Raw genomic sequence first — 13,601 nt, 5'->3', positions numbered from 1 at the left:
AGTGCAAAAGACCTGGATTCAAGTGGAATTGTTCAGCTTGTGAATGCTGATTTATGTGTTCTATTTTTTTTTTCTTGCGGCATATGAATTATATTGTTATGCTCCATTCTAAGTCCCACTTATTAGGAACTTTGTTCTTTTACTACAAACCTGTCTTACCTGTTCTTCCCTCTCTCTTTTGCTATCTCTCTCTCTCTCTCTCTCTCGCTTTCTCTCTCTTGCGCTCTCTCTCTCTCTTTCTCTCTCTCTCTGTACTATATGACCCATCTTAGTCCTTGCCGCCGACTTGCCATGACTAGCCTCAGGAAAAGTTGCTCAATGTTAATGTTTGACAAGTAGGAAGAAGGGCCTTGGCTGCCATATCTCTCCGTCTCAGACAACTCAACCACACTCTTTCAGTTCTCCTTCGACTCAAGAGTCTGTTTTCTGCTTTGTAAAGGGATCACATATTCAAATCTGAGGGCGAACTAAAGAAAGGTCCCATGGGTGAGTCAGCTTTATCACTTTTTCTTAAAAACAAATAGTTTCATTTCTCTATGTTTTCGTCTCCCAGCTTTATTGTTTACTGGAATCAGAGGATTTGATTGTAAAACACAAAGAAAACAGTTAAACGATGACCAACTTGAGTTTATCTGTTTGTGCTTAAAATGCTTTTGATTTAATAAAGCATTCTAATTTGACATTTAAATAACACTAAAGCAGTGGTGTATAGATACTATTGAAAGAGCTTTGCATAGACTGAATGTATGTATTTGTGTTTGCTGAAAAATTAGGGTAAGCTTATATTTTCTTTGTATCCAAAGATCTTTTTATGTCAGTGATGTGCTGGAAAACTGGCTGATTTTCTGCAGTTTGTTGATGTTTCAGTTCTGTAAAGTTCTCTTAATGCTGCAGGAAAATACTGACACAGAAAACATCTTTTTCAACATGTGAGGAATGATTACTGACAAAGAGAAAAACCGTACAGTTTATCTGTAATAATCCCCATTCACTCAAAGCCTGTATCCTTGACTAGCTTCCAATGCTTTTTAATCAACTTGCGAGGCAAGTACACCAGCCTCTGCGCAGCGAATCTAATTTTCTGCCCCATTTACGGTTCCACTGTAGAGGTGCTGGTGCTGATCGACTTCGAGGGCACCATGAGAGACGAGATCACAATGAGGACAGGGGATGTGGTCAAGGATGTGACCAAGGCCAGCGAGGAGGGATGGCTGGAGGGGGAGCTGAGGGGAAAGAGAGGCATCTTCCCTACCAACTTTGTCAAGGTATGTCAACAGGGCATTTTACTGTAACCGTATTGTGTGTTAATGTGTTATCATGATTAGCCTCATTTTGGTTTGTCATTACAGGAGGTGCCAGTCTATTTGATGGGTGACAGCATGAGGGAACCAAGAAGCCTTAGAAAAAGTACAATGCTACGTCTAAATTCTCAGCACTCTTTATTTTCTTCACTAGTTTCAGCTTAAAAAAGCAGAAAGTTGCTATACATACTTTGACCAAAAAGCAGTGGGGGGTTTTGATTTTAAAGACTATGATGGAATTATTTGGTTTGCTAAATTTCATAAGTCAATACGTCATGTGATCATGACTCCCACACACGTCTATGATTTCAAAATGCAACACCAAGACCTTTATCAATACCTTTTTCCCAAACCAATACGAGCCCATATGTCAAGATAAAACAATTTTTTCTTAAAAAAAAAAAAAAAAAAAAAATGTATATATATATATATAATTTTGTTTGATAACTCCATTGGGAATGAAACTAAACATTAATAAATAAGTTAAAAAACAAATGTTTAAACTTCATCGATCTTGTCCAAGATCCAGAGTTAACTGCCTTCAGGCACTGCAGTGTCAGGCACATTGATCAGTGCCAGTCAATTACATTTTTATTAAATTTAATGTGCCCAAGTCTGCACATATTGCAGTATAAACTCCTTATCTCCTTATTTATTTTGAGAGTTGACTCAGGATAAACCATGAAAATATTTGACAATGCTATTCAAACCAGGTTGATTTTTCTGTTGTAACGTTTATGGTCTAAAATCACAGGTGTTAAAAATTGTGGTCAGTGTGGTGCATGCACTCAGCAAGGCACTATGGTAAGCAAGACGACTGTAAATATATGTTTACCACATCCTAACCACACAAAGCCTAATTATAATGTATGAAAATGGAGCACATAAAAACAAACACAGTGCCTTTGAGGGATCAGACATGTTAGAAACCTGTATGAGCACCAAGTGCTCTGCAGTCTCAGCACTATCCTGTAGATGTGACTACTCTGCCTTTTAAACACACGATGACTGAGCTCTAGTTTCTCCGTCTGCGTTACCAGCAGAGTATAAACTTAACATCTGTCTGTTGATGTGGCTGGCGATTCTTTGTATTTTCAGCAAAGAGGATGAGGCAGACGAAGAAATGTGAGGCAGTGTTTGCCTACAGCCCAATGAATGAAGATGAGCTGGAGCTGGTTGTTGGCGAGACTATTGAGATCATCAAAGAGGTAGAGTCCCCTTCTTACCGCTGCTCAGACATTCACATTGGGAATCAAATAACCAAGCAGTGACTCAGCATGCTCTGCGAACGAATCGTAGCAGCCTACAGTTGAGTTGCCCGATGTAAGGCATTTTCCTGGTGGTTCCCGATGCTGCTCAGTAGCCAAAACCTGAGCATTACATGCAAATGCATGGCGTTGGTGAAATGTTTACGCAGCCGATCTTCCCGCTGGTAAAAAAAAGAGTGTTTCACAAATGATTCTCATTAATTGATTGGGTATGAGATTCCCTTTGTATTTGGCCACCAAGCTGAAAGAGTTTCTCGGACAAACTATAGCTTTACGGAAATGCATGTGACTTAACAGTTCATATCTTTTCTCTAACCTAGTTTCTTGCTATTTTCTGTCTCTTCCTTATACAATCTACATGACAGATTGAAGATGGGTGGTGGATGGGGCTAAAAAATGGCAAAGTGGGAGCATTTCCTTCAAATTTTGTCAAAGAAATCTTTGTTCCTCCTAAAGGTTGGTAAAGCCAAAACCGAATGTTTTTTTTTTTTTTTTAACATAATCTAAACTAACTATTAAAATACTGCTCAACTCAGTATTGTTCGTATTCTTTTTATAGACGGCAAGCACATTGAGGGCAAGTCAAGACCCAAACTCACAGATGCAGTGTTCAGTAAGGAGGTATGTAATGCAGAAATAGCTTTCCAATAAAAAAAAAAAAGTATGAACCATTTTCCTACTTAATTTTGTTTTTGTCCCCATGTATATATCTCAGACAGCAAGTGTGAGGAACAAAGGAAAACACGGTAAATTCACATTTTTTCTAAATGCCAAAATTACTCGTAAATACTGTTAAAGTATCGTCAAAATCATGAACTAAACACTGAGGGGATACCCTCATGTCCGACAGTTTCTAATTTTGAACAGCATTTCAAAAGCAACCAAACAGGTTTATTTATACCCTGACACACTGTCACCATGTTACAAGTGGTAGTTCCTGTGCTCTTACCTGAATGGTTTATGGGTGGGGTCAAATATATTTACTTACAGTAATTTGGCTTGATTAATCACTGTGTTGCAGCAGAGTGGAATATCATTCCGGGATCAGGGGTTAACAGCTTTTATCTCCAGTTAGTCACAACCTCTTTCTGGTTCTTCTTTGAGTTAGTAATGTGAAGGCTGCGTGCGAGGCTGATAAGATTAGTCACCATTGTTGAAATCTTCTATTCCAATCACAAATGTACCACAATGCTCCGGTTTCTTTAAGGTTAGTAAACACGTTATCTCTTATACTTTGTCTCCCCAGTGGCGGAGTGCTGTCAAGCCATGTTTGACTACAAGTCCAGAGCAGAGGATGAGTTGGATCTGAAAAAAGGAGATGTTGTTGTGGTACTGAGCAAGGTCTGAGCACATTTTTTTAATTATTTTCCGGCATTGTTCCTGACATGACATATTCTTCTAATGATGTCATGCTTTTGTCAGACTAATAAATTCCTGTGGGTGCAAATTATTTTCTTGCAAAGTAGTCGTAGGTGAGTCATATTGTTTATCCTGCCAAACCAGTTGTGTCGTTTTCAAGGAAATCATGCACAAGAGTACACACATGTTTAAAGGACACAAATCTGATAGTTGCGCAAATCATATGGTATTATGAAAAAGAGACATTTCTGAGATGTTGTCTGTGATAAACTGATTACAACGCTTGACCGTTCGGTAACCTCTTGTGCAACCATTTCATGTCCCAGAGAACAGTGTCACGTTTGAGCTTTCTGATGTGACTCTTTAATCTCTATCGAAGGAAACAGAAGATGAAGGCTGGTGGGAGGGAGAGCTGAATGGACGCTGTGGCTTCTTTCCTGATAATTTTGTCATGGTGATACCGCCGATGGACAGTCTGAAAGTGAGTGGACCTGACACAGTATCTCAAATATATCCTCGCTGGACAGGACACACCATATATTCAAGAGGCGTTTGACGGTTACAGAGCACTGCCATGAATCCATGCTTTATAATAAATGATATTGGCTCTACATTTTTATTATTTTGAAATGTCTTTAAACTGCAAAGCACCGAATGTGTGTTTATCTTCAGCTGACTGGTGTGCTACTTTAGCAGGTCTGCAGCCAGTACACAGTGACTCAGGGTTGTCTTTAACATCCTCCGTTTTGGAATTACTCACAGAAAATTCCCTCAGTGGAAAGAGTGTGTAGAATAGAGGCGTCTTTAATGCACACGGGGGACATACGAGCCAGCCTGTTGAGTTTTCCGTTTCTCTTCCTGTAGTCTGGAGCAACAAGCAAACCGCCTGCGCGCAGCGTCAACAAGAAACTCTCAGGTAAGAGAACAGCATGTATTGATCAAACACAGCCGCACAGGAACAGATGCTAGGCTACGCTCGACTTTTTTAGAGGCTCTTTTCTGTCTCGTGATTTCCGGCTTCAGCGGTCCTTTGCCTGGCAGTGTGCTGACAGTCTGGACAGTGACGGCCTGTTGTTTTAGCAGATGGAGAAATTGGCAACATTGCTGGTTGGGCACTTTTTGGCATGTGGTATAAAAGCCGCCGGACTGGTCCATTGCTCAATGCCATTTTGTCAGAAGCAAATTCAAGCCCTCACAATATGCTCTTAAGTATTAATTCATCACATTAGTTAATTATACTTTCATTTGTTTTCAATTTTCTTCTGTGCTTATCGAATCGACACACAGTTTGAAAACGTTTTACAGTAACTACTGCAGGATCCACAGTACTCATCAGAGGATTCTACCAGTACTGATTTTGGCCTAAATAATTGAATTTTTACACGCTGTTTATTAATCATTACATGTAGGAAAAATCCATTTTCGGCCAATGTGCAGATGATCTGGAGTCACAAGAGTTGAACATATGAACATGTTCCTAACACTGTAATCTTGTTCTTTTAGATCTAGCTAAATATAGCTTACATAATGGTGCACCACAAACTATCTGTGACGTAGTGCGTTCAGATATCTTGACTAAAAGAACTCGTATAGTTGCCCGGCAAAGGAGGTTAGACAGGTGTTGTCTGACCTGTAGCGAATATTAAATAAACTTACTGTACCTCAGGTGCTGCCTCTCAAAGATTTCTCCTCACTGAGAAATTCAACATTTAAAAAGATTGTTGTTTTAATTCAAACAGAAATTTGAATGTTATTGCCACTGTTCATGTTTTAAGATTTGGTACACTTATTCATATTAACGGTGGTTAAAACAATAGTATTTAAAATTAATTTGAGAAATAATATTTAAAAATTTAAACAAAATTAAAAATCCTTACTATTGTGCATTAATTGGGAAATGAACGACAAAAACAAATGCACACATCTTGTACAGGGCAAACATAAACAATTTGAACTTTTACCTTAATTCTGATTGCTGCTTTTGTGCTGGTGTACATTTCTTTTAGATTTTTGTTACCAACTTTGAAAAAAAAAATGATATTTTTGGGTAGTGGATTTCCTTCGTAAAAGTTTGGATTGTCGTTTTTAATGTATTTACACATTTTATCTTTTATTTTTTGGTGACTTGAAAAAGACTGAATGCACATTAACAGCCTTTGAAACAAGAAGATATAGAAATCAAGTCTGCAAGCTGCAGAGAGCAGGATGTGGCTTAAAGTCAAGCGTCAGATGAGGAGTGCTGTCAGTGGTGCGAGAAGTTGCAAATTTTGCAAATTTTTGTACCAACTACACAACAAAAATCTCTCTTTATACTTGCAACTCTTGGTTGGAAATTCAAAATGCATACGCATCAAAACCTTGAAAACACTGCCATACAAAGTGCTTGGCTGCCCAAAGATGTCACCTGAACAACTGACTGAGTATCCGCACTGTCTCACATGCAGTATTGCCACCTCACTACACTCATTACAGCATATTTTGCACACGCTGTCACTCACAAGAATTCTCACAGGAAGTCTCAGACTATAGTGAAATGGGGGATGGTTGGACTGGTCATGTGACACAGTTCAAGAGTCTTGGAGGAAATGGAGAGGAGAGGAGAGTAGAGGAGAGGAGGGGAGGGGGGGGGGGACTCTGTCACAGAGATTTTCACAACCAGCACAAGAAGCAGCACTTGGGCTGCTGTGTGGATGGTTTGCTTGAGAGGGAATGTTACACAATGCTTTGAACATTCAAGGTAGGCTTCTTGTGTTCACCTTTGGTCCGTTATTCATCTCTGAGTCTGCGTCCTAACTTTTAAGCAAAGCGTTGTGCTCTTTTTCTTGAGGGTGATGCATTAGATTTTGTGCTTGTATTAAATCAGCAGGGCTGTAGCCAGGTTCATCAAACTTATCCCTTATCGAGAAAATTGACTTGCATGGCAAACAGGGCTCTCTCACATTACCTTCAGTTCACCGAGGCTTCATAATTTAAGCATCTGTTCTCTCATCCTCCCAAGGCAAACTCTCTCATGGGCTGTTTAATTGTGAGTGTCTGTCCCCGATGAACTTGTTCAGACCCTCAGGAGCTGTTACTACAGTACTATTGGATACAGCTGACCCGGTCTGCTGCCGTGACGTGCGCATCTTTGATTTCCCATGCAACTGCTCTTAAACTAGATTGCAATTTAATTAAAAGACCATAGCCTTTTAGTGGCAGTGTTATAGTTCTTCTAAGTCATGTCAATGAAAACAATGATGCATTAATACGAGGGGTGATGTTAGCGTGAGCAGAACGGATAGAGTGTGTCACTACTTTCACTTATCACAGGAGAGGTCACACCTGCATGAAGGGCCAGATTTTATTTATCGAAAGCAGATTTGGTGAACATGCATGTTCTTTTATTAGCAACAACCTGCTCTGAATTCATATTGTTACGCACAGTAGCGGCTGGAAAATGCCCTGCAGATTAAGGGAGCCTCAAAAGCCGTTGCTTAAGGAAACATTTTCCTGATGGCCGATGGACTCAAAGTGACGATATTTGTCCGATGAAATCCCAGCGTAGGATGCCACCTCATTGGGTGTGCAGCACATACCAAATGCTACTCTTTGTGCTTTGAGGTAGTTTTTCATTCACCACTGTTGTTTTTCAGTAAAGACAGCGGCTTCAGCAATGGAGAAAGGTGGTCCAGCAAAGACAAAAGGTATAAATGCCTTCGGCTTCCATTATAAATATAATATTATGTGGACACATTCCATCTACAATAATTGTGTTGTGAAGTAATGCGGCGCCTATGATTTACAGATGATAAACCAGAGGCTAAGGACCTGAAAACCAATCCTCCAACCAAAGTCAAGCTGCCATCCGTCAACAAGCCCAGTCCGCCTCCAGTCAAAGACAAACCTAACAAGATTTTACCCAAGTGAGTGCTGCCAAGCAGGTCTGATGTTCTCTCGCACTACTAATCTCCATGCATAACCACTTAAGACTTACTGGGGAATATGTCCCTGGACTCAGAGACATGAATAGTGATTCATTTGCAACCGTTCTAAAGCAAAAAGCTTTTGGGAAATGTCAGGAACACTTTCTCCTCTTTGGTCTGGCACCAGTAGTGGAGCCTTTAGATGTTAAAGGTTTTGGTTGCCGCCACCAGTTACCATGGTGTCCTTAAAGAAGAATGCCAGGATGCCTGACCTTTAGTGGTTCAGTGGAAACTCTGGGATGAGTCAGATAGGGTCTAAACAGATGAGAGCAGCCCATTTCCTGTTTCCTGAGCAAAACACCCACGAACATGCACATACAAAACTAAGAAAACAAAAACGGCCCTGTCTTGAGGGAGCTGCTAATGGAGAACAACCTTTTCTGAAAATTGTTTCCAAGCAAATATGTTTGGAAGGGATAATTTTCTACCTTCTTTAATTATCCTTCTTATTGTTTTATAAACTCATTCTTTCAGGCCTTAACATTCAGGCATCAGATAAAACCCGTATGTAAAGGTTACTGAAATTGAGTCGTGACTCTGGAGACCTGCCATCGTTCCAGATATGTACTGTGGAAGTGAAACATATGCCAGGACAAAATAAAACTTACAGAGAGACCTCAAGACTTCAGGTGCCGTGTTCTGCAGCTGCACCCATCAGAGTTTAGGAAACAAGAAACCTCATATCCAACCAAGGTTTTCTTTTTTTTTTTCCCTTGAGAATGTGAACTACAGTCTGTGCACCACAATTTAATTTCACAAAAAAGCTGTCAGAAGAAAAATATTTTGAGAAATTTTCGATTTTTTTCCCCCAGCCCTTTATGTGCCCCACTTTTCATTTAATTCAGTCAAGGCTGACATGAATCTAAATCTCATAAAATCTTACTCATATTTTCAGTAGAACCAATGGTGATCTAGCTCCTCTTTCATCAAAACAACCGGAGGAGAAAGAGACTGACAAGTTCGATGGAGTGGACGTGCAGACTGAAAAGCTGAGCCATCCTACGGCAAACAGAGCCAAACCCCCACAGAGGAGACCACCATCAGGCCTGGTCACAACAGCGCAAGTATGTCCAGTTTAGTGACAGACTAATATTGATGTATCACGTCTTTATGACAACGTTTGACTGAAGTGTGAACAACATGGAAGTGAAGAGTTACATTATAAATGCTTAACAGTGGCAGCAAACACTTACAACCTGCTAAACCACCTGGACAGTGCTAAACATTCTTTCTGTAGATGACCTTTGCAGTTTGAGATTTTCATTGCAACAATCTAGGCTTCTCTCTACTTTATCTTCTGCCTACTTGTCAGGTCAAAGCACTTACATTTTTGTCATACAATGGGGCTTCTCTGAAATTGTCCTATGTACATTTTAGACCCATTTTAGTTGTATGGGGGTATACTTTTATTTATTCCCATCTTTGTATTACAGTCCAAATGTAGTAACATTTTTCCACGTCGGGTCATTTGCAGCGCGACTTGCAATTCAACAACAGAAAATGTTTTCCAAACTATGCCATGGGTGGTAAATGTTTTTCTAGGCTCTACTCATTTCTTAGACTCACCCATGTTGTACTAAGGTTCGGTAGCCATACAAGAGAAGTTATCATAAAAGAGGAAGAGATAAGAATTTCTGCACTTGCACTCTCAGTAGATCAGAATGCAATGCAGCCACGGGATGCGTTTGAGCAGGATGAAAGGCCCCAGTGTTAGACAAACCCCAAGCTTTCATGAGCTGCCTGCATTCCCACTTCACACTGATGGCAACAAGTTGGGGCCTGATCTGCGGGTCATCAAAAGTCAACCTTGGAAATAAAGGAATTTATTCCCCAAAGTATCCTTTTATGGTTTGTACTTGACTTCCAAAGAGACAATTGATAAACTGACATAGCTGGGAATGAGGAGTTCTTACGGCAGGATGTGAGGAATGATTTTTAGCAATGATTGTCATTAAAGTTGTGGCTGATTCTCTTCCACAGACTCAGAGTGCCACTGACCACACAGAACCAGAATTATTGCCAAAAAAGTTCCAACCAGAGAAATTACCTGGCTTGCAAAAGGATTGTGACTTTGACTGGTTTCTGGATGCAATAAAGCCCACTTTTAAAAATTTTTTATTTAGAATTTCACACTGGTTAAAGTTTAACACTGGTTCAGAAATGATGATCTGTCCGCGGTGTAGTTTCCCTTTACTTGGATGAGTAAATATTTTAGCGTGAAGTTCATTGGTCTGTACAATGTATTGAAAAGCCACCTTATTGATTGCAGGGTACAGAAAACCTCCTGCCATTGCCATCAAAGCCCGAGCCTCGACCCAAGACGCCACCTCCTACTCGACCAGCACTGCCCAAAGTAGTTGTGGATGGCAGAACTGTGAGCCATAAAGAGGAGCCAGCCGTGGAAAACCTACATAGTGAGATCAAAGAGCTGAGGATGGCTCTGGAGCTGCTACAGGCACAACATGAGTAAGTAATCCTCACCTGTAAAGTGGGTATGTTTAAAACCTGAGCAACTGGCGAGGTTTTTACAAGAGAAGTAAACTACTGTATTTTTCAATGTACAAATCAAAACTGTCTTGTCATCTTGAATCACACAGAGGGACTTAAAAAACTTAAAAAGTGCTTCTCATCTTCTCTAACTATTCAAAAATGACGTGTACAACATGTGGCGTTGGCCACTGTATTCTGCCGAATACAGTTCATGTATTCTGATCGGTTGGTTTGTAGACGTGGGGTCGTAGCAGCAGTCCTACTGTGAGAGCTTGGTCCTGAATTTCTGATGAGGTCTGAATTTAGCCCCAGGCTGCCTTTGGTCACCAAAGCTGGCGGTGGACCCGTCTCGCTCCTCGATCTAGGACCAACGTTTTGGCTTACCCATCCCAGATTTTACCTCATTTCTCTCACAACTGTCAACTTACACCTCAGACAGCCAAAAATCACACGGTATAAATGGGCTCTTAGATATGTGATTATGTGTTAATTAAATTCATTATATCTCCTAACCCTCCTTTGATGCCTTAATAAAGGCTTGCAAGCAGTTACATGACTCATGGCGTAGTGTTCAGATGCCTTTTTTGTAGCGTCAGCCACAGTGCTCGAAGGTACTTTAAATGTTTTGGCAAGTTATTTGTCAGATAATATTTCATTCTTCAGAGTAATAGCAGTTTGCATTTTATTTGTTGTAAGCCGACAATAGACCTTTTTCACAGAAAACATTTTGACATAAATACATGTTAATTAGTAAATTCTCCAATCCTAATGGGACTCTTAATTAGTGCTTTATTAAGGGGGGAGTTAGAAGTTAACCTGTCATATATTAGAAATGACACGGTGCATTAATTATAAGACAACTACACAATGTGTTGTTCACAACAGGTGCTTGATTAGAGTGTTTGAGATCAACGCCTTTTCTGTTTCGATCTCATTGTCAGTACAAAGCTGATTAAATGACTTCTAAATTCGCTTGTATCTTCATTTATTCATTTGACTAGACTGGCAGTGTACAGTGTAGCTGACCTATTTAGACACGATCATGTCTATAGCCTTCTATTTTTGTCTCTGTCTCTGTCTCTTATGATCAGTCAAGACATACAGGAAGTGAAAGAAGAACTGAGGAAGGAGAGAAATAGACGACTGGCACTGCAGGTAAGTAAAGCGTGTCGTGAGCTTTGCATGCATTCATACTTACTGCCTGCTGTATATTGCCTAATACAAAATACAGAAGCTGTGGTTCCCAAGATCAAGATTGTGGTATAATTGATTAAAAATGTCTTTTTCATACAGGAGGAAGTAAACAGTTTGAGGACGAAGCTGTAATCCCAATGTCTGACACTGTGCCACGCAGGCCCTGAAACTGCAAATTTAAACAATTTAAAAAATGTTTCTGACGTGGAGCGAAGAGGGAGAAAGACGAGCGAGTTCTCCCGCTGCAGACACACAAATGAGGGCTACATTAGAAAGTACAGTTTGACATAAAATCAAGCTACTCCTGCACTGGACTAGACAAACTTGATCCTTCAAAAGACTTTTAAATGATATACCGTTAAACTTTTTCCATATTTGAATGCTGGAAATGACAATTATTGGTCCTAAGTGGCTCAGCTTGGTAGCAAATAATGTTTTACATTGCTCTATATCCACTGTCACCTTTATCACTTATCATAGGCATTACTGTACTTTTAACTGTAATGCCTCAGTAGAATGTGTAATATATTCAGCTGTAAATATGAGGAAATAATGTGATGTCTTTTGCAACTAAACTAAAAGATCATTTTAAATCATCCGAAGGAGCTCTGTAATCTGAATGTTAATACCTGAAATACTACTGTCAAAAACATGGACTGACATGCAGGTGAATTTCTACATCAGAATGTAATGCTGCATTAACCCACTGGGGGGCGCTGTAGGTCCGTTCTTCTACATAAAGGGGAGCGCTAAACCCAGTCAGTGAATGCTGGATTAATGGAGGCAAACCGGTGCTACTAACCTCACTTTAGAAAAACAAAAAACAAATCTCAGTTTCATTTACGCTCTGAACAAATGACAAATGTTAATGGACGATGCCTTTATAAGACAAACTCTTTAAAAATGTTGTTGAAACGCTGCAGGATTTAGACAAAGTCGAACTGCATTTCTGCAGCCAGTGGAAAAGGCATCCAGTGTCACTCAGAAAAAATGACTCACTCTGAAAACTCTAAAAAATAGTGACTCATCACACTGAATGTGAAAGTGGGAAGATTTAGTAAGAACCTAACATTGAGAAAAGCTATTTAACATGGCCATATTTGGACCAATCCATCCTCAGAATAAAGGATAGGTGACAAATTAAAGGAAAAAAAACAACATAAAGTGTTTTAGTGAAGTGTTGGGCCACCATGAGCTGCCAGAACAGCCTCAGTGCATTGGCATTGGCATTGATTCCTCAAGTAATTGGAACTCTGCTGGAGGGATGGACACCGTTCTTCCAAAAGATATTCTCACATTTAGTGTTTTGATGATGGTGGTGGAGAGCGCTGTCTAACACATCGGTCCTAAAACTCCCAAAGGTGTTCAACTGGGTTGAGATCTGGTGACTACGAAGGCCATAGCGTATGATTCACATCATTTTCATATTCCTCAAACCATTCAGTGACCCCTCATGTCCCATGGATGGGGGCATTGTTATTGTTTTGTTTCTCCACTAAATTTTCAGGTTTTTCCTTTAATTTGTCATCCGTCTGTGGATTTGGTTTGGCTCCAAATAGTGGTGGTAGTAGTGGTGGTGTGTTCTTTTCTAAGCCTACTTGTGTTGTCCAATGTAGCGCACATCTGGACAACATGTGGAGCTCATCAGGGACCGGGTGCTTCTAAAAACTGCCATGGCAACATACTATTTTTAAAAACTGCGTTGAATAATGGTGATCAAGGGCAGATTCCCTCTGGGACAAGGGGTGAAATAAATGAGGGTAAACAAGCAAAGGGCCAGATGATATTGCAGAAATTTCAGAATTTGTGAAAGATATGAACAATGAATGACCTTTTCTTCAGGCCCTGCAAACACAAGTGAAGTTTTTACTTCTTTCACCAAGGGACCTCTATAAAACACAATAATCTCAGTGATGATGTGTGCTGCTTACACTACAGGCACTCTTATAAATTACAATACACCACTTGTGTGAATATTTGACTCACTTGGAAGAAGCATAGTGCTGCGTTGGTCTCAGAGTATAACA

At 40.0% G+C, this 13,601-nt stretch overlaps 1 protein-coding gene across 2 annotated transcripts; it reads left to right on the top strand.

The window, feature by feature from the left end:
* Window positions 1-301: 301 nt before the first annotated feature.
* sh3d21 (SH3 domain containing 21) lies at window positions 302-12,170 on the top strand. Of its 2 annotated transcripts, none has more exons than XM_040116814.1 (17): window positions 302-486; window positions 1,108-1,265; window positions 1,350-1,407; window positions 2,400-2,509; window positions 2,935-3,025; window positions 3,129-3,190; window positions 3,285-3,315; window positions 3,816-3,910; window positions 4,308-4,409; window positions 4,793-4,844; window positions 7,561-7,611; window positions 7,713-7,830; window positions 8,789-8,954; window positions 9,871-9,951; window positions 10,160-10,356; window positions 11,472-11,535; window positions 11,674-12,170. In XM_040116814.1, the coding sequence occupies exons 1-17, from the start codon at window positions 483-485 to the stop codon at window positions 11,704-11,706; spliced, it is 1,473 nt and encodes a 490-aa protein (XP_039972748.1). In that variant the 5' UTR covers window positions 302-482; the 3' UTR covers window positions 11,707-12,170. The 2 variants fall into 2 exon arrangements, with proteins under 2 accessions (XP_039972748.1, XP_039972747.1); XM_040116813.1 differs by having other exon boundaries at window positions 8,786-8,954.
* Window positions 12,171-13,601: the final 1,431 nt, after the last annotated feature.

This window comes from Xiphias gladius, chromosome 22, assembly GCF_016859285.1.
Source record: "Xiphias gladius isolate SHS-SW01 ecotype Sanya breed wild chromosome 22, ASM1685928v1, whole genome shotgun sequence".
Taxonomy (NCBI): domain Eukaryota; kingdom Metazoa; phylum Chordata; class Actinopteri; order Istiophoriformes; family Xiphiidae; genus Xiphias; species Xiphias gladius.
The sequence above is the reverse complement of the archived record's forward strand: the minus strand, read 5'-3'. Positions and strand labels throughout refer to the sequence as shown.